This window comes from Maylandia zebra, linkage group LG20 (genome assembly GCF_041146795.1).
Source record: "Maylandia zebra isolate NMK-2024a linkage group LG20, Mzebra_GT3a, whole genome shotgun sequence".
NCBI lineage: Eukaryota > Metazoa > Chordata > Actinopteri > Cichliformes > Cichlidae > Maylandia > Maylandia zebra.
Genome location: NC_135186.1, coordinates 1,964,988 through 1,985,882, shown reverse-complemented (window position 1 = coordinate 1,985,882; position 20,895 = coordinate 1,964,988). Strand labels below are relative to the sequence as shown.

At 40.5% G+C, this 20,895-nt stretch overlaps 1 protein-coding gene across 1 annotated transcript; it reads right to left on the bottom strand.

Annotated features, from left to right (window-relative positions):
* Positions 1-924: 924 nt before the first annotated feature.
* Positions 925-4,764, bottom strand: zgc:174906 (uncharacterized). Its single transcript, XM_012921176.2, has 4 exons — positions 4,627-4,764; positions 1,986-2,320; positions 1,810-1,890; positions 925-1,729 (listed from the first exon to the last, which is right to left on the bottom strand). Exons 2-4 carry the CDS (start codon positions 2,299-2,301, stop codon positions 1,449-1,451), a joined length of 678 nt encoding a protein of 225 aa, XP_012776630.2. The 5' UTR covers positions 2,302-2,320; positions 4,627-4,764; the 3' UTR covers positions 925-1,448.
* Positions 4,765-20,895: the final 16,131 nt, after the last annotated feature.

Sequence of the window (20,895 nt, the reverse complement as noted above, 5' to 3'; positions counted from 1 at the left end):
AAAGAACTCCTAGGATTGCTTTGTTCCCAGTTATGGCTTCTTTTCTTCTTCCAGCTGTGATTTTTATTTATTTACCTTTTTAATGAGCAGCAACAGCTAACGTTTAGGAGAAGTTTGCAGCTAGTCAAGGACGAATGTACGGTCATCAGCCACCTCAATAGGTACACCCGTTCAACTGTTCGTCAATGCAAATGTCAGCCAATCAAAAGGCAGCAACTCAATGCATTTATGCACAAATGGTAAATGGCCTGTATTTGTATAGCGCTTTTACTCAGTCCCTAAGGACCCCAAAATTCAGTCATTCACCCATCCACACACACATTCACACACTGGCGATAGCAAGCTACATTGTAGCCACAGCTGCCCTGGGGCGCACTGACAAAGACATGTTCGAGGTGAACTGTTAAAGTTCAAATTGAACAACAGGAGGACAAAAGATGATTTAAGTGACTTTGAGCATGACGTGGATGTTGGTGCTAGACGGGCCGGTCAGAGTATTTCAGAAGCTGCTGCTGTACTGGGAGTTTCCACCACGACCAGGGTTTACAGAGATTGGTGCAAAATGAGAAAATATCTGGTTCTATGGGTAAAACAGCACTGAGAAAAATGTAACTGATGTAATCAACACGTACCAGTGGGGTGACAGCATTACCCCATCATTCTTTTACGGCTGAGGGGTAAAAAAGCAAAAAAAAAAAAAAAGGATTTCTATAGTCTCTTATGTTTCTGGGACATTCAGTGATGCTTTCGTCTGTGGCTGAACTTGCTGATCTGGTTACTCTGGTGATTAAATTCAAATACCAAAAAAACCCCCAAACATTTACACACCAGTTTATCAGCCTTCAACTCGATTTCACACCATTTTCTGTCCAGTCACCTGTGCCCCATTTGCAGTGGCTCAATACTTAAACACTGGTTAAAAAATTAAAAATAAAAAATTTTTTATTTTATGGCAGTTGAACGAATAATACAATTACAAAGAGTTATTTCAAGTGGTACTAAGGTTCTCCTGCTTCTGTCCTTTGCAGATGTTTTCCATGAAAGAGTTTTGAAAATGTTCTTTTCTCTGCTGCTTCATGTGGACCGCTGAGCTTCATCCCTAAGATGAATAATCCCAACATAAAAAGAAAATACCGTTCAAATGAAGTAAGTACAGCTTGCTTTTCATTATCTTCTCAAATGAAAGGTGAATAAAAATCATACTACATATACCACAACAGAAAACAGACATAAAAGCAACTCTTGTAAGAGATTTCATGAAACTTCTGGCAAAACTTCTATGACTTTCCTACGATAACTGTTAATGCATCATTTAAAAATGTACAGTATAAAGTACAGTAGTGCTAAATGCAGAGTAGTAAACAATAAAATCTTGTTCTTGTTTAAGCCCTGATATTTATGATCTGACTTGTCAGTAAAAACATTTCCTTTATACTCCAAGCAAGTAATCAGTCAGTCTTCAACAGGAAGTCGATGCTTTCAGGTGGCAACATCCACTCTCCCTGACTGAGAAGTGAATGCAGTTGAGTGGGTGTGGCTTTTTCCCTCTGTGAGTTACGCCAGTGACGCAGCATGGCAAAGACTCGCTCCACATGGAGATTATGGTCCTCTTCGATTTGCTCCAGTTTTACAGATGAGATTTCCAGAGCTTCTCTGCCAATCGCCCTCCAAGATTTGCCGATGGTACGGGCCACAGACATCAGCTGTTTCTCACTCACCATGCCAGAGCCTGTGGGATGAGGCCGTTAAAGTATGTGACTGTTTTACAGAGTTTGACAGTGGAATATATTTCAGTGCATTGCCACTCACCATTGTTGCAGATCCTTTTGTTTGGAATGACATCTGGTATCTCAGGCGCTTGTTTTCTTTTTTCTGAGGTTTCTTTCCCCCCTTGGAAGTGAAAAAAAAATCATTATATTTATAGATCAGAAATAGAAATCTAACTGGATTAAAAGATTGCTGAAAACGAGCAAATTTTAACCTACCCGAGGACCGTGTGTTGACTTTCAGTTTGTTAATAAAGTCAAGCCTTGGGAAGGTTTCTTGCAAGGCGTTATCCTTGAAAAGCTCCAGCAGTTCTTTTGCTGCTTCGGGACCTCTCTGTATGACGTGATCCAAAAGCTCTGTCACTTTTTCACTAGGAGTGCGGCAAGATTTCACGTGCTGGTAGGCGTGAAGAGGCAGCAGACGGCAAGCATCTGCATGCTGGAGTACAAAGTCAGGATCGGCACTTAGGATTTCTATAAGCTTTGGCTTCTGACTTCTGAGTAGCTGGATTTCCTCTCCTGATTCCTCAGCCATGACTGATTTAAATCAACTCCTGGCAAAACAAGTTGATGAAGACCTCTTTTAATAAAAGTATATGTGACATGTCCAACAAACTCAACCAAAAACCTTTTGACTAAATTAAACTTTCAAAAAAGTAAACAGCTCCAACATCCATCCATTCTCCAACATTTCTAGTGGTAATAATTGTAGCTGTGACGCTATTCTGCTAAATGTGCTGCAGACAGCAGGGAGTGTATTGGAACCAGAGTCAGGGTCCCTCTGCTGGTCAAATAGGCAATGACAGCATGTCTACATTCCCACAAGCATTCATTGCCTTCTCATTATTTTAAAAACAAAGACAAAGAGTTTTCAAGTTGCTGCATGACCGATAGCATGTGCATCAATGCTTATATATCTGTTCTAAGCCAATACTAGCCAATGACATTGCTCACTTGATATATATCTATCAGGCTCTAATGCAACACTTAATTGTCCTGCACATGCCTGCATAATCACTGCTAAACATATTCCTGGCTGCCTTTTAATTTACGTGGCTATGGAAAAATGTGATATTCTCACATTTATTTTAATGACTCATTCAAGTCTCTCCAATAATCCAGTGGATGAAGAATGTACAATGGGAAATATTCAAGACTGTTTAAGATATCTAATAAATAAATGTTTCAATTTTGCAGCTACTTTTTTAGTATATAAAACTGTAACATTTAACATAAATTAACATGTAATATGTAACATAATATGTTATAACGTGTTGAAAACCACAATCTCTGATGACAACCTCTGACAAAATAAACTCACCGGCCACTTCACTGGGTATACTTGTGTGACTGATCCTTAACTCAAATATTTAATTAGCCAATGATATGGTAGAAACTCAGTGTATTTAGGTATGTAGATACAGTCAAATTCAACCTCAGAACAGGGAAGAAAGTTTGGGATTTTCCCACAAATCCATGTTACATTCCTCTAAAAGTCGAGGGGATGCAGGGAAGTAACAAAAAGTATCTAGGTTGGGTCAAAAAAGAGACAAGGAGGCAAAAATATAGATGAAATAGTTTTTTTTAAAATTAATAACTATACTAAAGAAGACAGACAAGTCACTATATGCATCAAAAGATTTAATGCATAAGAGCACATCAAAAAGGTTAAATGGTTAAAAATGCCCTCTGCTCCACAGAGCAGGCATAAGCAGTTAAGCCATACGCAACTCAGCTCACTACAAAGGCTCTCCAGGACTGGAGCTCACCTGATCCCTGATCTTAAGTACTCAACGCCTAATTGTTGAATAGAAAGGACAGCAGAGAAAGGGCAGCATCTACGGCTGGAAAGAGAGCAAGTCATGCCCAGCCATGGCCCTAACAAGCCATCTTTAGAATTTACAGAGAAAGATCAGAAACAGAGAAAGTATCACGTGAGTGGCAGTTCTCAGAGATTAAAATAGCTGTGAGGAAGGCAATAGTAGCTCAAATAACCACTCATTACAACCACCATTTGCATCGGGTCATTGAAATGATTTAATAGAAGACTATAAAACATTGCCTGATCTGATGAGTCTCAATTTCTGCTGCGACATTTGGATGGTAGGTTGAGAATTTGGCAAAAAGACAATAAATGATGAATTTAGGCACCTTGTAGTGGTGGAGAGCCTACCTATACAACATCTCAAACTGGTTAGTTGAACATGTCAATGAGTTCACAGTACCCAAACGGCCACCAAAGTCACCAGATCTCAATCAAACAGATCACCTTTGGGACGTGGCAGAATAGGAGAGATGCATCATGGATACGCGGCAACTGTGTGACGCCATCACGTCATTATGGACCAAAATCTCTGAGGAATGTTTCAGCACCTTGTTGAATCAATGATACGAGGGGATCCCACCCACTGCTAATGAAGTGAGTGGTGAGTATTTCACACTGTGATACACGGGAGTTGAATAGTGCTTATCTTATCTGTAGCTTCGGACATGAAGAAAATTAAGTGGCATTAATATTTTTTTCCGTTCAAGCATAGACCAGTAACTGTAGCATTGTTCAAATAAGCGTTAATACTGATGTACACAGATCAGAAATCACAGCACGTGCACAATCACTGATCAACTTTTTTTCTTTGCCTACGTGACACGATCACGTGCTTACAGAGTTTATTACTTTCAGTGCGTGAAGGACGCAAAGCCTTTGTTCTACATCCAGCACTTCAATTCGAAACCCCTTTAATCTCTGCACTTCCTGGGTTTGTGTGGCATCTGTGGTCGATCACTTCCAGATGCGCTTTACAGACTCGCTTTCATGCCCCAAGCAGGCTACAGGCGGAACGTATTTGTGCTTTTCTCTTACCATTTAATGCAACAGCCCCAATAACACAGATGGTAAACAAACGCAGCGTCACAAGTTCACCATCGCTTCTTTTCTCCCGCTGCTTTTCCTTCCTTATTTTATCCGGTCAAATCATTTCCGGTTATTTCTTTCACTAGCATTTTATTTCTGTTTGCTTCCATCCAGTGGGTGGATGATTTAACTGCAGGAAACCGCCCCAGCTCTGAGCATTTAGCGTCACCTGGTGGAGATGCTTACACATTGCACTGCAGTGACAGAAGTGTTCTATAATCTTAAATTATACTTAATTAAAAAAAAGTATATAAGACTTTATTATGAAACAGAGACATTTCAATAAATACAAAAAGAAGTGACTAAAAGAATTATATGGGAGGCATAAAAAAACCTCAGGTTATTAAGGAGAATAAGGCAAAATTTGCACAAAAAACTCTGCAGCTTTAAAAGCTCTAGATTTTCTGTGTTATAAAGAATAATGGCTATAAAAACAATATACACAGCCACTGCATATGCACAATGCAACACAAAGCAACAGAACTTAAAGTGGATATAAATAATGCAGCATGTCTAATGATCATTTCTTTAGTACAAAAATGAAAAGCAGCAGGGGAGGACAAAATATGTATGTTTAGTTTATTTTGTTTCTTTAAAATTAGCTCAAATTCTGTGGCCAGAAAAACAAAATACACTCACTGCAGCTAAACTGTAAACTAAATAGCTTCTCCACCTGGGCGCCTCCTCAGAGCAAGAATCTCTAACTCTCACGTCGACACGGAGAAATGTGTTGCTGGTAATATTGTGAAAATGGAACGCTGTAAACATGGGAATAAATATTTGATTGTTTTTGGTTGAGCAGAGTCGGCTCGTTGCGTGCATACCAAATAGAACGTGTGCCTGTGTGTGTTTATTGGATGTGCGCACTTGCCAGGTATCATGAATGATGATCTACATTACAGTACATCCAAGTTTAATGTATCAAAAGGCACCTGACTGTTATTGGACAACAATTATCGGGAATCACCAGTCACACATCTGCTCAGCCTATTTACAAAGCTCCAGCTCTGGGAAATGACAAATCAATATCTTATTCCTGAACAGATATTTGCTTTGTGTGAGTGGAAAAGCCTCTCGAGCCCATTTCATCCATACACAGTATACACTCTGAGTCACTGTGTGTATTGGTTGTCTGAATAAAACCAGCTTTTGCTTCGCCTACAGTGGGTGGAAAGACTAGAGCAAATCACTTATTCCTTATTTATTCTTACCACTCAGGTGAGGCTTCTGTGTTAGAGAGAAATTCATCTTCCTTTATGTACTACTAATGACTTTATTATGTTATAAATTTGAATTATATCCAATCTTGAGCTTCAGCGTAGCAAAGCTAAAAGGCAGCGATCTGCTGATCTCAGAGAATACATACACTGACACTCAGGGAGCTTTCAACTTGAAATGCTGTACAATGTGCCTGCAAAGTGTGCAGTTATTCATTTTGCATCACATTACTGCAGCACAAGTGGAGCATACTCTGTTTGAAAATGACAATGAACTTAGTTTGCCGCTGATCAAGCACGATCCCACTCACACCCTGGTTCTTTTCAGGCCCCATCGCGCTCTCTGTCAAGTGGCAAACTCCACTTGTATGTGCATGCTAGTGGTGGATGGTATAATAGCTCCAACTCTCCACACTGCTGATGGAGAATAATGCAGTTTCTGTATGAGTGGCTCTGGCTCTATTCTACAGACCTCTGCACCTGGAAAATTGGGATTTTTGTAGATGAGTGTGTGTATGTGCGTGTGTGTGTTTATTTATGCATGTATACAATTGAAGAGGGAGCCAGCGCAGCAGCTTATCCTCTCCATGCCTTAACAGAGAAATTTAAATTTACATGTAAAGTAAGTGACGAGGGAAATCAATCTTACTGACAGACTTTAGCGCTCCGAGCCACAAGGGACAAGACGGAGTTGGGTCTGCATTTGTGTGGATCAAACACTGCTTTGTACACTTGCTGACAGTACACAAGCTGGGACTTTTATGTTTAGACACTAACATGCACACAAAGCTCCTTCACAGATAAAGTTGTTGATAAAAGAAATGGCACTCTTTTGTTATAACTCAGATATGAGCCTGCAATTTTAAGGGTTCTGCACCAAACTGCTATTCACTAGTATGACTGGATGTGATGAAGTAGGTTCACTGTTTTTTTCTTCCCCTTGTATAATCCACTGTTTATATTTTTTGCAGCCGACTGTAGTACAGATGGACCTCTGCACAGGGAGGCCTTTGATATGTGGTTCCCCCATCCCTTCCCACTGACACACACATACACACCCCGCTCCCAGGATGGGGGTGGAGGGGGTAGAGAGGGTGGAGGGATGGACATATATTTGAGTGGCTCTGACATGTCTGTTTGTTTAACGTGCATTGTATATGAAAGACCAGAGTGAGGGAGGAAAGACCATGGCAGCAGGGCAGCCAAACAGAGCAAACACGCAATGCAAGAGATAGAAAGTGAAAGAGGGCAAAGCAATGCTGCTGTTTACAGCTGGGTAGACAAACTGTAGGTGGAAAGCTTCAGTTTTCAGCACAAACACACTAGATTTAGTATCACAGGCTCAACTCAGACTGTTAGGTAACTCTATCTGAGATGTTATCATGCCTTCTTTTAGAGGGAAGAAGGGTTTAATGCTGGATAACAGCAGGATGACCATCCATTACCATTCATCATGTCATATATATTCTCTCAGATCAAATATATATGAAGCTGTTGTTCATTATGGGAGGAAGACCGTTTGCAGAGGACTTATAGATTGAGCCTGTAATGTAATTGACAGATCCATTAAGGCTGATAGAAGTGTAAATAATTTACCTGTGTGTTCGTGTGTGTTCGTGTGTGTGTTCTCCTCAGCACCCCTACTTAGAGTTACTGAAAAACAGCAAACACAAAGGCATTTTCCCTCCTTTAAGTATAACGAAGGGAGAAGACAGTGAGTCTGACAGACAGAGCAGACACATTTTCAGACAGCATTAAAGCCACGAAGGAGCTCCTGGAGGAAATGGATGTGTATGTGTTTCTGAATGTGTGTGTGTGTGTTTGTGAGTGTGATGTAGCAGGAGGCTGAGAAAGATTTTTTGAAGGAGGTCAAAGGGGAGCTTAAATAAAGGAGGAGGACAGAGTTGAAGAGTTCAAAGGAGCAAAAAATAGTCACTGCTCCGAAAAAGAAAAAAAGAAAGAAAGAAAAAGCTCTTATCGCATGAGATCATCCAGCTAAAGTCACCCAGAGAGGCAGGTGTCGGCTGATGTCAGCGTTTAATATTTGCTGTAATTCAGTGAAGTCAGCGACTTGTCGAGACCTTGTTTGCAGGATTCATTAAGCGAAGTCTGCGGATAAGGTAATCTGCCTCATTACATTAAAGACAAAGGCACAAAGTGAAAGAGGAGAGGGAACATTTTGCTTTGTTGTGGCTCTACTGCAGTGTGAGCTGACCTCTAGAGGGAGCTCTTATCATTCTAAAGTATCAAAACGCTTTTAGCTGGGTGATGCACTCAGCTCATAATTTAACCATAGCTTTTGTGTGATTTGAGCCATAAAGCTCAGGCTTCCCTCAATCCCTAAGACTCTTTGTTTTGGGCCATGAGACGACACAAAGTCCCTCTGGCAAAAGAGGGCGAGCCAGGTTTCTGGAGCTCCCAAAAGATCAGTGGCAAGAAAGAAACCCACATCCTGCTGGCTTTGGAGTTTGGTCTGTCCTAAACTCAGTGACCAGTGTAAGAATTGGAGAGACTGTGAGAAGACTTGATGCCTGACTTTTTTAACCTCTGGAACACTGAGTAAACATTAAATGCTGGGACTTAACACTGAAGTATTTTAGGCTTGCTGTGTAACCTGGCAAGTATACACTCTTTTTAATGAGATATTTGAGGCAAAAGAAAAACATATGGCTCATCCCTTTGATTCCTTAGTAAGTTCACTGCTAATTACGCCACATAAATCTGTATTACATGTTGTTAATGTGTGAGAATGAGGTTCCAGGATTTTACATAATCACCATATTTGGAAAATAATTGCTACCTGTCTGTGCCCTTATGTTTAAAGTCTGATGATATTAGAATTATGATACAATTCTGAACTTTGATGCTATTTCTGCTGATTGCTTTGAAAGTGTGAACATAAATTTGTGTGTGTGTGTTTTTCTTGAGCCAAACTTGCCTGCATGCTGTTTAGTTTCTTTATGATTAATGATATAATACAGAAAACTAAAACTAATAAGATTCTGTTTTTGCAGTTACACACTAGTTATTGCAGGCATACACCATTATGTGTACAGCGGGCACACACACACCCCTCCATTTCTCCATTTTCATATACATATTTATTGAACTATTGATGTTTTTCAGGCTCCAGTGAAAACACTGAAAGAAGTATTCATTTTATTTGTGAATGAAGCACAGATAAAAAGCATTTGGAGGCAAAAGAAAAAGGAAATCCGAACAGTACAAAGGGCTTATTATTGAACTGTTTTCCCCTTGTTCCATCAAGTGAAGACCAATAGTTTTGAAGGCTTAAATGATCCTCTGTGCTCATCATCAACTGAAAGAATCTTTGGAACTTCACTGATCTGATCAATACTGGCGCTGATTGAGACAGAATTAAATTCAACGCGTGTGCTTTCATTAGGAAAATGATATGACTTAGCCAGATGGCTTTCATTCTTTTCAGTCAGCCTCCAACCATCATTGCTGCTTCCATATGCTCATTTCTGTTCAAGTCACCACTTTCAAATAACAGTGTAAGTGTTGGGAAAACAGCAAAATCAATGACCGGGTAAAAACCCTACACTGGATATAATGTTTCCCTCTTATGTTTTTTTCCCCACATCACCCTGAGCTACGTAGGCTAATTAAACTCCAGGAAACAACACAAACTAATGACTTGAGTGATTTGCCCGTGTGTTTGTGTGTTTGTGCAGCCAGAGCTGTGAGGTGGCGTCTATGTCTCTGTGATTTTAAGTGCTTGTGACAGCCGTCACTCTCTCCTGCTGTGTTTCCACTCCACATTGGTGTGAATATGTGTATTTGCGCCTGCGTGTGTGTATAATCATTTTTTGGTAGACCAGATATGCCAGTGATTCATACTTGTGTGTTGCATCACACCCAGCATCCCCAGAGGGAGGAAGTATCTTAACTGATTCAACTGAAAAAACATCTCTACTTCAGAACCTTTAACAGGATGAAGAGTTAAAACATAAAAGAGGTGTGACATATAACTACTCAAATATGCTTCTAGGCTGCTGCCCCCGCGACCCGGCCCCGGATAAAGCAGAAGAAGATGGATGGGTGGAATATGCTTCTATGTTTACTTCCCTGCTTGAGGAGTAACGTAAAAAAAAAACAACAACTGACAACTTACTGACCAAATAATTATTTGCTAGAATTTTGTGATGAGTTCAAATACTTTATGAGGAATTATAGGAGAAGCATAAACTCTTGAGGTAAATAATAAAATTGATCTTGGATTTGGAGGTCTTGCATTAGGCATAATTGCATAGGACAGTTAAATGTCACCGGGGAAGAAACACAACATGGGAACAACATGCCAAACATGTCTCTTCTGCTAGGATCTGTAAGCGAATGTTGCTGTTATGTTATATGCACCACAACTCCCAATGGCGCCCATTACAACCTAGTGTTAAGAAAGCTAATCAATATATGAATGACTTAATTCAAAATGAGAAAATTAAGTGATGATTCTCCCCTAGTATAAAAGATGGACATACCAACATGACGTCACCTACTTGTTAGTGAAATTAAGATATGAAATCACAGACATTTTTCACCAAGTCATCTTGATCCGCTAACTCTTTTCCCCTTGAATGCCTAATAGGCGTAACCCTAGTTTTCCTTTCATAAACTGAGTGATTTCTGTTATATTTCAGTCCTGCTTCGAGAACAAAATGAGAAGAGAGATGATGAGAGAGCCTTTATTTGTCAGTTGCAGGTCTTTTGCCCACAACCGAGATGACAGACCTTGCCGACCGTACATACAATACAAACATCACATTGGGGAGACAGGTCAGGCTAGGTAGCGAGGAAAAAAACATCGAAATGTGCAACACAAAAGGATAATACAGCAATGCACAGGTATCAACACACCATAACACAATAAACACAGACAGCAACATGGGAAAGTGTTCCAGTGTGTACATCTGATCTGGGACCGCTGCAATCTTCGACTGCGCCTCCAGCTGACCCGATGTCCACATCATGGGGGAGGTAAGCGTTGGAGGTAGCGTTGGATAGGGAGGGTGATGCGTCAGTGAGTGCTTATCAGTATATGTATGTGTGTGTGTGTCCATAGTTCTCAGCTGAGAACTATGGACAGTCAAAATGATTGACTGTGCATCAGGTAACAATGAGAGTAATCTCTGCATATACAGCTTACCCAGCTTACCCCTGGAAAAAACCCAGAACCTCTTCTAACCAGTCCCGTCTTCTGATATATACTGACGTGTCAAAGCTCAACATTAAGGGTACAGAGGAGGTTGTCAAATGTCGTCTTTATGGGGTTAAAACTGGATATGAGGCGGAGCTGACTGTGAAACCGGACTCTCACTAATTAATTACTTATCAATTACCACTCATTAGCCAATGAGCATTTCAAGGATAATCCTTCTGTCTGAGTAGAACACTCATAATTTATAAAATTGACTCAATGTTCGATTCAATATGACCTGAAGCTAGTGATCGAGCCCATAAAGTCATCAGCGAAGTGTTTACTGAGGTCACAGAGCAAGCCCCCCCCCTCCCAGTGGCCATTAAACAGAATGCAGGATTAAGGCGTGCACATCCTGAAGCTGCATCCATCTTTTACACTGTTTTTGTTCTCTGTATGTTCACTCAAGTTTCATTCCACATTGCCAATTCATGCAAGTCAGACAGACTATCTATTTTCTTGCCTCACTGCTGAATCTCTGCCCACCTTGTTTTCCTGCTTCCACCCTTTTTCTGCTTAAAAATTCTAGAAACTGAAACTCTCCATACAAGCTGTGGTCATAAAAACGTAGATGCACAGACTCGCTGCAATTATTCAATGTAAACAGATTTTAAGATGTTTCATCGAGCACATTTACTCTGTGCTGCACGCCTTTGTGCATTTTAAGCAGTCCATGAGAGGATTACAGGGCTCTACATGTGGTTCCTATTAGGGGTGCAACGATACACAAAATTTACGGTTCGGTTCGGTTCGATACTTTGGTGTCACGGTTCGATATTTTTTCGATACAAAAAAAATGTTCATGCCTTTTTAATTTGTCATTTATTAAAATTATAAATATATATTTTAACTCAAAAGTACAGTTTTTAAATTTAACCCTAACCCTTGTGCGTGTTTTTTATTTTGACAGCGAATGCGCACCTGCGGACCACTTATGTGCAGCCCTGGTTATTTAGCTCGTCATATTGCAGCCACAGAAATTCTTTTGTCCATGAAACCATAAAGCTGCACTTTCTTTTTGCCTTATAGTCTGATTTGTCATAACTTCTCAGTTTTGTGGTAAGCTTTTCTTTGGCTGTCACTTCTTCACCCTGACCAGTCTTATTTGGCTCAGCAGAACTAAAATATATATCTGTCTGTGAAGGTCATCGTAGTCAAATATATATCCTGCTGCTTTTACACACGGACTCACATAAGCTCAGCGATTCTCTGCGCGATCAACCTCTCACATGTTTAAGCTGCGGGAGATTTCACTTGTCATGTTTGCATAGTAAGCTAACGATTAATAAGACGATGTCAGAGGAATTGGTGCACAAATTATCATCACTCACAGATCAGTGCTGTCATTGCAAAGTGAAAGCAAAAAAACAAGCGCAAATTCAAACGCGATTTCAATATGTCACATATTGACAGTGGCTCACCGATGCCAATGACATAATTACCCAGCTACATTTCTGAAAGAATGCAAAAGCATTGACATATATTTTTCCTTCCTACAATAGCCCGACGGGCAGGGCAGAGATAGATTTTGGTAGCCCGACTGAAAAGATCGCTAGCCCCGGGACGTCGGGCTAGCGATATTGCGAGCCCTGTATCTGATTGAGGAATCACTCATCTTTGGAAAAAGAGAGTTTATTACAGAGAAATGTCTCTTTCCAAAATAAAAGCTATACTATCCGCTTCTTCTGGGCTATATTCTCAGCAGCATATTAAACATATAAGGAGAATCATGTGCTAACAGCTGTCTAAATGACTCGGCTAAAGTTAGTAGCATGCTTGTTGTTTTTGTCTTTGCACTAGGATGATGTCGGTGTAAATGTGCAGTCATATTCGTTGTGTTCCCACTAGTGCTTTCAGGTTAATCTCGTTGAAATGACCTTAACGCCACAACACGGCAAATCTCCGTTAACGAGCTACCGCCGATCGCCCCGTGCATGGGGCTAGACGGCCAACACGTTAACGAGCTAACTGCGCTAACACACTAGCTCCCACCCATGTAATTGAGCATTGCATGGCACATCCAACATACTGTTTTACTTTAGTCCATGACTCGCTTACCTTCAGGGTCATACGTCACATGAAAACCAAAATAATTCCAAACGCCAGATCTGAATGAGGGTGCGGGAGGTCCATGTTGTAAGGAGAGCTTAACTTCTGTCTCGCTAGCTTGCCCTGCGCTCTTCCTTCTGATGATGCTGTCTGTGTTGAGCGCTCAGTGAATCTGCGTTCGACTACTCCGCCTAGGCTGCACTGTCGAGCCTAGGCGGAGTAGTCGAACGCAGATTCACTGAGCGCTCAACACAGACAGCATCGTCAGAAGGAAAGTTGATAAAATAAATTAAAAATTTTGTATTGTTCGATACATATGCGTACCGAACCGAAAGCACTGTATCGAATGGTTCAATATCGATACGAATATCGTTGCACCCCTAGTTCCTATGTGTGCTACTGGCTGCACCCACATCCTCACATACCTCTGTCTTACTGAAAAACTGAAACTGTCCCCATAGATTTCTATCCTATAACCAGACAATCACTTAGTGTCTGGCTGTGGCCTGCAACCCACACACTGCACTATTCCTCACTCGGCCACATAAATGGTATATTATGCAATGGGTGGCCTACCTCAGGTCATTAAGATGCCCTCAGTCAGCAAAACTGGCACATCTGAGTGTGCTGATCAGCCTGGCCCTGTGGTTGGTGGAGGAATGATAACTGCACGCTAATTAAAAAGCCATTCATTGGAGTGAAAGGCCAATTAAAGGCCTAATATTTGATAAGACTCTCAGCTCACTCAGCAGCAAGCCCACCTGGGAAGTATTTATTAAATGTTAATGGAGACTGTAATTAATATCCAGGGTGGATTAACGCGCAACTGAATATCATTCACATTCACACAGAGGACGGGAGAGGGGGTGACGAGTTCGAGAGAAAGAGAACAAGTACAAATGAGAGAACGATATGTAACCTAATATTCTGCATTTGTAAAAAAAAAAAAAAAAACATCTCTCATGCAGATGTGCCATTCATCGGGAGCATTCCCACCATGAAGCATAAAGTTTTTTTTTAAAAACAGATACAGAAAAAAAGTCACAGAAATATTAAATTCCTTGTTGCAGCTCTCGTTTTCCATTTTCTAAATATAGAAGCCAGTTAGAGCCTGATAACTGGGTACTTGTGCCTCTGTATATTTCTATCCATGCTAATGGGCCATCTGACTACAAAGGGTGTGTGTGTGTGTGTGTGTGTGTGTGTGTGTGTGTGTGTGTGTGTGTGTGTGTGTGTGTGTGTGTGTGTGTGAGTGAGTGATCGTGTTTACATGAGCTTTATTTTTTTGGCTGCTCCTTCTGAATTCAGTTAATTGTGATTACTTGTTTAATTTCCTGTTTTATTTTGAAATTCTGATTTCATTGTTGCTACACTGGTCAAAAAAAGGAACACTCCAGATGAGATCACGAATCTGGTCCATCCAGGGCATCACTGAACTCCTGGAGAGTCTGCTTACATTGTTGTTCACCAGTATCATCCCACACCCATTACACCAGGGTAGGTAGTCTGATAATGGGTTCAAAGATTTCATCCTGATATATATATATGTGTGTGTGTGTGTGTGTGTGTGTGTGTGTGTATATATATATATATATATATATACTTTACAGACATTTTTGCATGTGGCTCATATAGAAATTAGAATTCAAATTCCAAAATTTGGTGTAATATACATGACACATAATATTGCCAAAACTATTTGTTTGTTTGCCTTCACACACATATGAACTCGAGTGCCATTCTTAGTACACAGAGTTTAATATGGGAAGGCTCCACAAGTGAGTGTGTTTATGGCAATTTCTAATCAGAAGTGCGTTTGTGAGGTCACACACTGATGTTGCATGAGAAAGCCTGGCTAACAGTCTCCACTTTAATTCATCCCAAATATGTTCTGTCTCTGACTCTGTGGGCACCAGTCAAGTTCCTCCACACTTAACGTCCTCATCCATGCCTTTATGGACCTTGCTTTGTCCACTGGTTCAGTCTTTTTAGAACAGGAAGGGGGCAACCCCAAACTATTCCCACAAAACTGGGAGCATGAAACTGTCAAAATGTCTTAATGGTAAGCATTAAGAATTCCTTTCACTGGAACTGAGGGTCCGAGCCCAACTCTTGAAAAAATCCCACACCATAATCTCCCCTCTAGTAAACTTTACAGTTCGCACAATGCAGTCAAACAAGTGCTGTCCTTCCAGCAACTGCCAAACCTAGACTAGTGCATTTTGTTGTAATACCACTAAAGGCTGATTGTGGAATATTTAGTACCAAGGTGCACAGGTGGCATCCTATCACGGTACTTCACTAGAATTCACTGAACTCCTGAGAGCGACCCCGTTGTTTCACAAATGTTTGCAGAAACGCTCTGCATGCCAAGGTGCTCGATTTTATATACATGTGACCAGAACCAGTGTTGGTCAAGTTACTTGAAAAAAGTAATCAGTAACTAATTACTGATTACTCCCCCAAAAAAGTAATCCCGTTACTTTACTGATTACTTATTTTCAAAAGTAATTAATTACTTAGTTACTTAGTTACTTTTTAAAAACATGATTTACAACCTGAAGAAGATTTACAACCTGAAGAGGTGATAAAGTGATAGATATTTCAGCCCAATTCTACTTTTTCTACATAATCCATCATACAAAATGTAATCAAATGGAAAAGTCTCTTTTTAAAACTTGTTTTATCAGTTTTAATCTTTTAACTTTATGCATCAAGCAAAACATTTAATTATATGCAACATTCTCTGACTTGAATAAATTAGTTTAACATTTAAACCTATTTTCTACACATTCCAGCAAATAAAATAAAATATTTTTTGTGTTTTCACTCACTCTTTCAAACAGATGCAAGTAAAACACAGCAGAAAATAAAGTCAAAGACTCAGCGGTCCTTTTGCTCTATTTTCACCTGTAAAGCAGGAGCAGGGTAGGCGGAGGGTTACCCTGGTGCAGGTGTGCTGCGGTCAGTTGAAGAATCCGCGCGAGTGTCTCTGTGAGTTTCCCATTACGTCGTAGCTACTCGGTGCTTGCTCGGAAGTTTAGGGGTTTTTTTCGCTGTAAAAAGAAGTTTTCTTCCCACGCACGATGGACGCTAATGTTTTTGTCACTTTTTATGGAATCAAACTCAAAGTAAGGTCAGTACTTCCACACTTTAAACGCTGCACGCTCATACTCTCTCCCGCACTCGATATATTATCCATTGTTGATCTGCACACAGCTGCTGTCACCAACGTCGCACTTGCTTACCGCACTGTCATGAGACATTCTCGCAAAAAAAATCACGGTTTTAGTAACGCAGTAACGCAGCGTTCCTACGGGAAAGTAACGGTAATCTAATTACCGATTTTGCAATAGTAATCCCTTACTTTACTCGTTACTTGAAAAAAGTAATCAGATTACAGTAACGCGTTACAAGTAACGCGTTACTGCCCATCTCTGACCAGAACACAGAACCTTCTTGCTGTGAGGTAACAGTGTTAAACACCACCCACTGCCTTTTCAAAAAGATATGTTTGAAATGTAATTAGTATCACAGTAGTCAGCAACATCGGTCTTTTTGTTACAGAAATGTTTTCTTTTAGCTATAATTTATTTCAATTTGTATGAAATTATCTTTTTAACGATTTGAGTTTTGTGCTTTACGTAAGCAACTGTAAGCACTGAGAGCACAAAAAATGTAATTAGTGCCATATATAGGCTACTTGAAACCTTTTGCTTTATTTGTATTGTATGTTGCATGAAAAGAAAATCAGTTCCCTGCTTGGCTGTGTCAACTGCCCTTGTTTCTCCCTCAGAAGATGGCCTCCATTTATAAGTTGTTCTTTTTAGAAAACAGTCCTCATGGTCTTCCTAAGTAGCACAAAGCTTGGGAGAGATTCACAGACAGCAGAGGACAGGTCAGGTTGAACTGTAAATAACCGTGCACGGCAGAATGATTTCCCCCAAGAAAATACCTTTTGCTCCTTCGTTTTTCTGCCTACAAATACCTTCGTTTATTGCTGTTACTTTGAGCTGAGTTACTGTTTTACACGGTCTTGGTTGTCTTTCATTAACTTCTCATTGTGATTAGCTGTTTTGATTTTACTTTGACCTTGTTTACATCTCTCCAACAAGTCATTAGGAACTATATAGAGTGTCTTCATTACTGATGGCTGCTCTATTAACCAAGACTACTAGACATGGTCACAGAGGACAGACATGCCAATAGCACTAAAAACACTAAAGCTAATTATCTAGTGGATTGGGGGGCTGGAGTTAAGGTTATGGCTAAAGACTGAGGGTAGAGTTAGAATTTGGTGAGGTTTACTTGACTTTTTCCCAATAAGCTGTCAGCCAGCCAACGATGCAGTGACCCTATGTTTCAAAAAGGCTGGATGTTCATTGGTTTGGGTGGTTGTGTCTCAGGGGGTAAAGTGGGTTGTCTGTTAACTGGAAGGTTGGTGGTTCAATCTATGAGAATGTAAGGCGATGAGTGCTTAGGCTTAGGAAAAAAGCACTTGTATGGTTGAATGAGGCATGTAAGAAAATACATTGAGTGAAAAAGTGCCATATAAGCGGTAGTCCTTTTAATCTATGCTCAGTGTGTGTTATTTTGACATGTTTCAGGTTTGTGTCTTTGTGTGTATCTGCATATATTATAAGAAACAAACACCATGAAAAATATAAAACTGAGTTAATAACATTTATCTTAATACCATCAATAATATTCATAATAAAGCAACACACCACTGATTTTCATATTGCACACATATGTTGCGCTAGTGTGGCTTTGGATCAGTGTTGCCAACTCCTCAGTAAGGAAAATCGCTATTGGCTGTCCTAAAAGTCGCTAGAAGTCGCTAAATGACGTCATCGCCTAATTTGCATAATTGGTCATGCTAATGTAATTGTAACCTATGTTGTTGGAGAGAGAAATAACATCTTGGAAGAGACATAAAGTCAGTAAAAAACGTCCTAAATGCATTTAGAGTTTATTTGGAGCTACAAATTAAATTTCTTTTAGCAATTATTGTTTTTTAATGTCACAATTCCAACCCTGCTCCTTTGGCTTGGACCAGCAAAAGTGACCCGAAATAGGCACTCTGGGGTAGTTACTTTGTGTGTGTGTGTGTGTGTGTGTTTGTTTATTAGTAGTTTTAAACCTTGTGATCGGCAAAACAGCATAACAGTAAAAGAACTGACTGAGTAAGAGAAAAGTCGCTAAGGGGGTCTGAAAACTCGCTAAATATAGCGACAAAGTCGCTAAGTTGGCAACACTGCTTTGGATGCCTCTTACATGTGCAGGTCCTGCAAATGAAACCAGGCAGTATTACACGCACCATTGAGAAGAATCAAGGACTCAGTGGTAACCAGTAATAGTTTAATTAATCGATGTATGTGTGTTCCTGAGCATGTGTGTGTGTGTGTGTGTGACAGAGCTTGTGAGCGTGCATCACTGCATGTTCAACAAACTACATAAATGAAGTGTGGTCAATAACATACACAGCTGTGCACTTACAGTTAGTGTAAATTTATTGTTTCCATGGTCAGTTAGCTGTGTATGTGTGTGCGTGTGAACCAGCGTTAAGACCACAGTAACCAGTAAATCAAACAGATACAGCAGACAAAATGTTAAAAAGTCACTATAGAGGTAGTGAGCCAAGATGGATGAGACTATTAACTGATATAAAGTAAGAATAGGAGGGAAGGCAAACTCCAAGAAAATCAGCAGGAAACGGTTGCTGAACGGCTCTCAGATCAATACTAATAACCACACACAGTGTATGACTCCTCTCATCTCTAATAACTCATATGGCGGAGAGAAGCACACACGGCGAAGAGAGAGGCTAGAACACGGAGGCTGTTAAAGGGGAGGCGGAGAAAGGAAATATGGGTGTAAAGTTCAAATTTGTCTGCTTTTGCTCTCTCCGTTGGTCTCTTGCTTTCTCAGCCTCTCCCCCAACTGTTTAATAAACAGGCAGGGCGGGCAGACAGCCATGTTTGAGATGCCACTTCATCACTGTGGAAAAGCGGTGCCACCCATTTCCACCTCCTACAGCACTCGCTGAGCTCACAAAGCTACAGTCATATTGGGAAGATTAGAGAAGTGTGCGCGTGTGTTGTTGGAGAGCCATACAATTTGTGGTGAATTAGATTGTTCTAAAAGCATCTCTCAATAAGAGGCTGGTGAATGCGTTTGCCCTAATGGCCTGCCTTTTTATATTTCTTTAATGAAGTTACAGAAGAGGAGAAAATGGTCAACCCTGCCAAGCTCCTCTACACATGCACAGCACTCTCCATTTTCTTCCTAAACGGCAGTACAGGCATTAACCTCAGCTAATTCTGTTACCAGAGAGAAACTGAAGCTGCATAATGCTTATCTTCTCACACTTCAGCACACAGGAAAATTTGCTTCTGTGTGCGTGTGTTTTCTCTCTGTGCATGACTATGTCAGCTGAACTTACCAATGCTGTATCAAAGCATAATAATGTGATCCCAGCTTTTTTTTAAATGACAATCCCATTTCACCCAGGCTTCACAGCTTTGGGGAGATTTCAGTACCTTGCTAAAATTCAAACATATTCACGCTACGTTGAGTTGAAACCTCCCCGTGAAGGAGAGAAAGTGTAAGAGAGAGGCACAGGGGCAGGAAAAAAAAGAAAAAGGGGGGCTTATGTAATGTCAGATGAGAGAAACTAAGCACATATGCAGATATCGCAGCGCTGCTGAGTCTTGAGTGGAACGATAAATCCTGGGTGCTATTTTTGTTAGGTAATAGATTGTTATCAACACAGCACAGTGGTGTAGTGGTTAGCAATGTGGCATCACAGTGAGAGGATCTGGGTTTGAATCTACCAGCTGGGGCCTTTCTGTGCGGAGTTTGCATGTCATCCTTTTGCCCGTGCGGGTTCCCTCTGGCTTCCCCCGACAGTTCAAGGACATGCATGCTAGGGTAATTGGTGATTCTAAATTAGCCATCTTAGTGACAGGCTGTCGATCTCTCCAGTATGTACCCCATCTCTTGCTCCGTGACAGCTGGTGTGAGCTCCAACCGCTCCCTGTGACCCTAAATTGGATAAGCATTTAAGGAATTAGATGGACTGATAGATTTCACCAGTATGCTGTTTGAAGAACCTCTTCAGAACATTTCCAATAACTGTGCATGTTGGAAATGATCTGATCTTTCTGGACTTGTTCTGATTCAAATGGCAAGCGACCCATTGTCTGCTGTATATACATGGAGCCAAATTTGGGGATGTAGCTTTCATAAGCCAGCCATTATGTTGAGGCACAAGAGCAGATGGCCTCCAAAGCCCTGCCTGGAATTTGCTTCCTACAAACACCACGAGGACATATTGTCTGTAATATTTCTCAGGCATTACTTTGCTATGGCATGACCCTTGGGTATTAACAGAAATAAAAGAGCTGATTTGAATCGTCACATAAAAAGCAATATGTTGCAATTAATTCAAATAGTGTTTGTTGACGGCGATTGGATCATAGTGTGTTATCCTAGCAATCTGCTGAAAAGGACCTCTGTACTTGTCAACAAAAACCTGAAAGAAAAGTTTCGATGCTTTGAGGATTTGAATATTGACATAATTAGAAACACAGGCTTGAATGACGCACTACTTTTATGCAATAGAGGACAAATTTGAAACACTGACTTGGAACAAAAAGAGACGGGGTATAGTCAGAGCATACTACGTGTGACAGGTACTGCAGCTCAACAATTTTTGTATTGCTCCCT

Bases quoted from the DNA above. Each gene is read 5' to 3' on its own strand.
- zgc:174906 (XM_012921176.2), bottom strand. From the start codon at position 2,301: ATGGCTGAGGAATCAGGAGAGGAAATCCAGCTACTCAGAAGTCAGAAG. The intron at 1,891-1,985 runs GTAGGTTAAAAT...TTCACTTCCAAG, and splicing joins AGTCAACACACGGTCCTCGG to GGGGGAAAGAAACCTCAGAA. The intron at 1,730-1,809 runs GTGAGTGGCAAT...CTCATCCCACAG, and splicing joins CAAAAGGATCTGCAACAATG to GCTCTGGCATGGTGAGTGAG.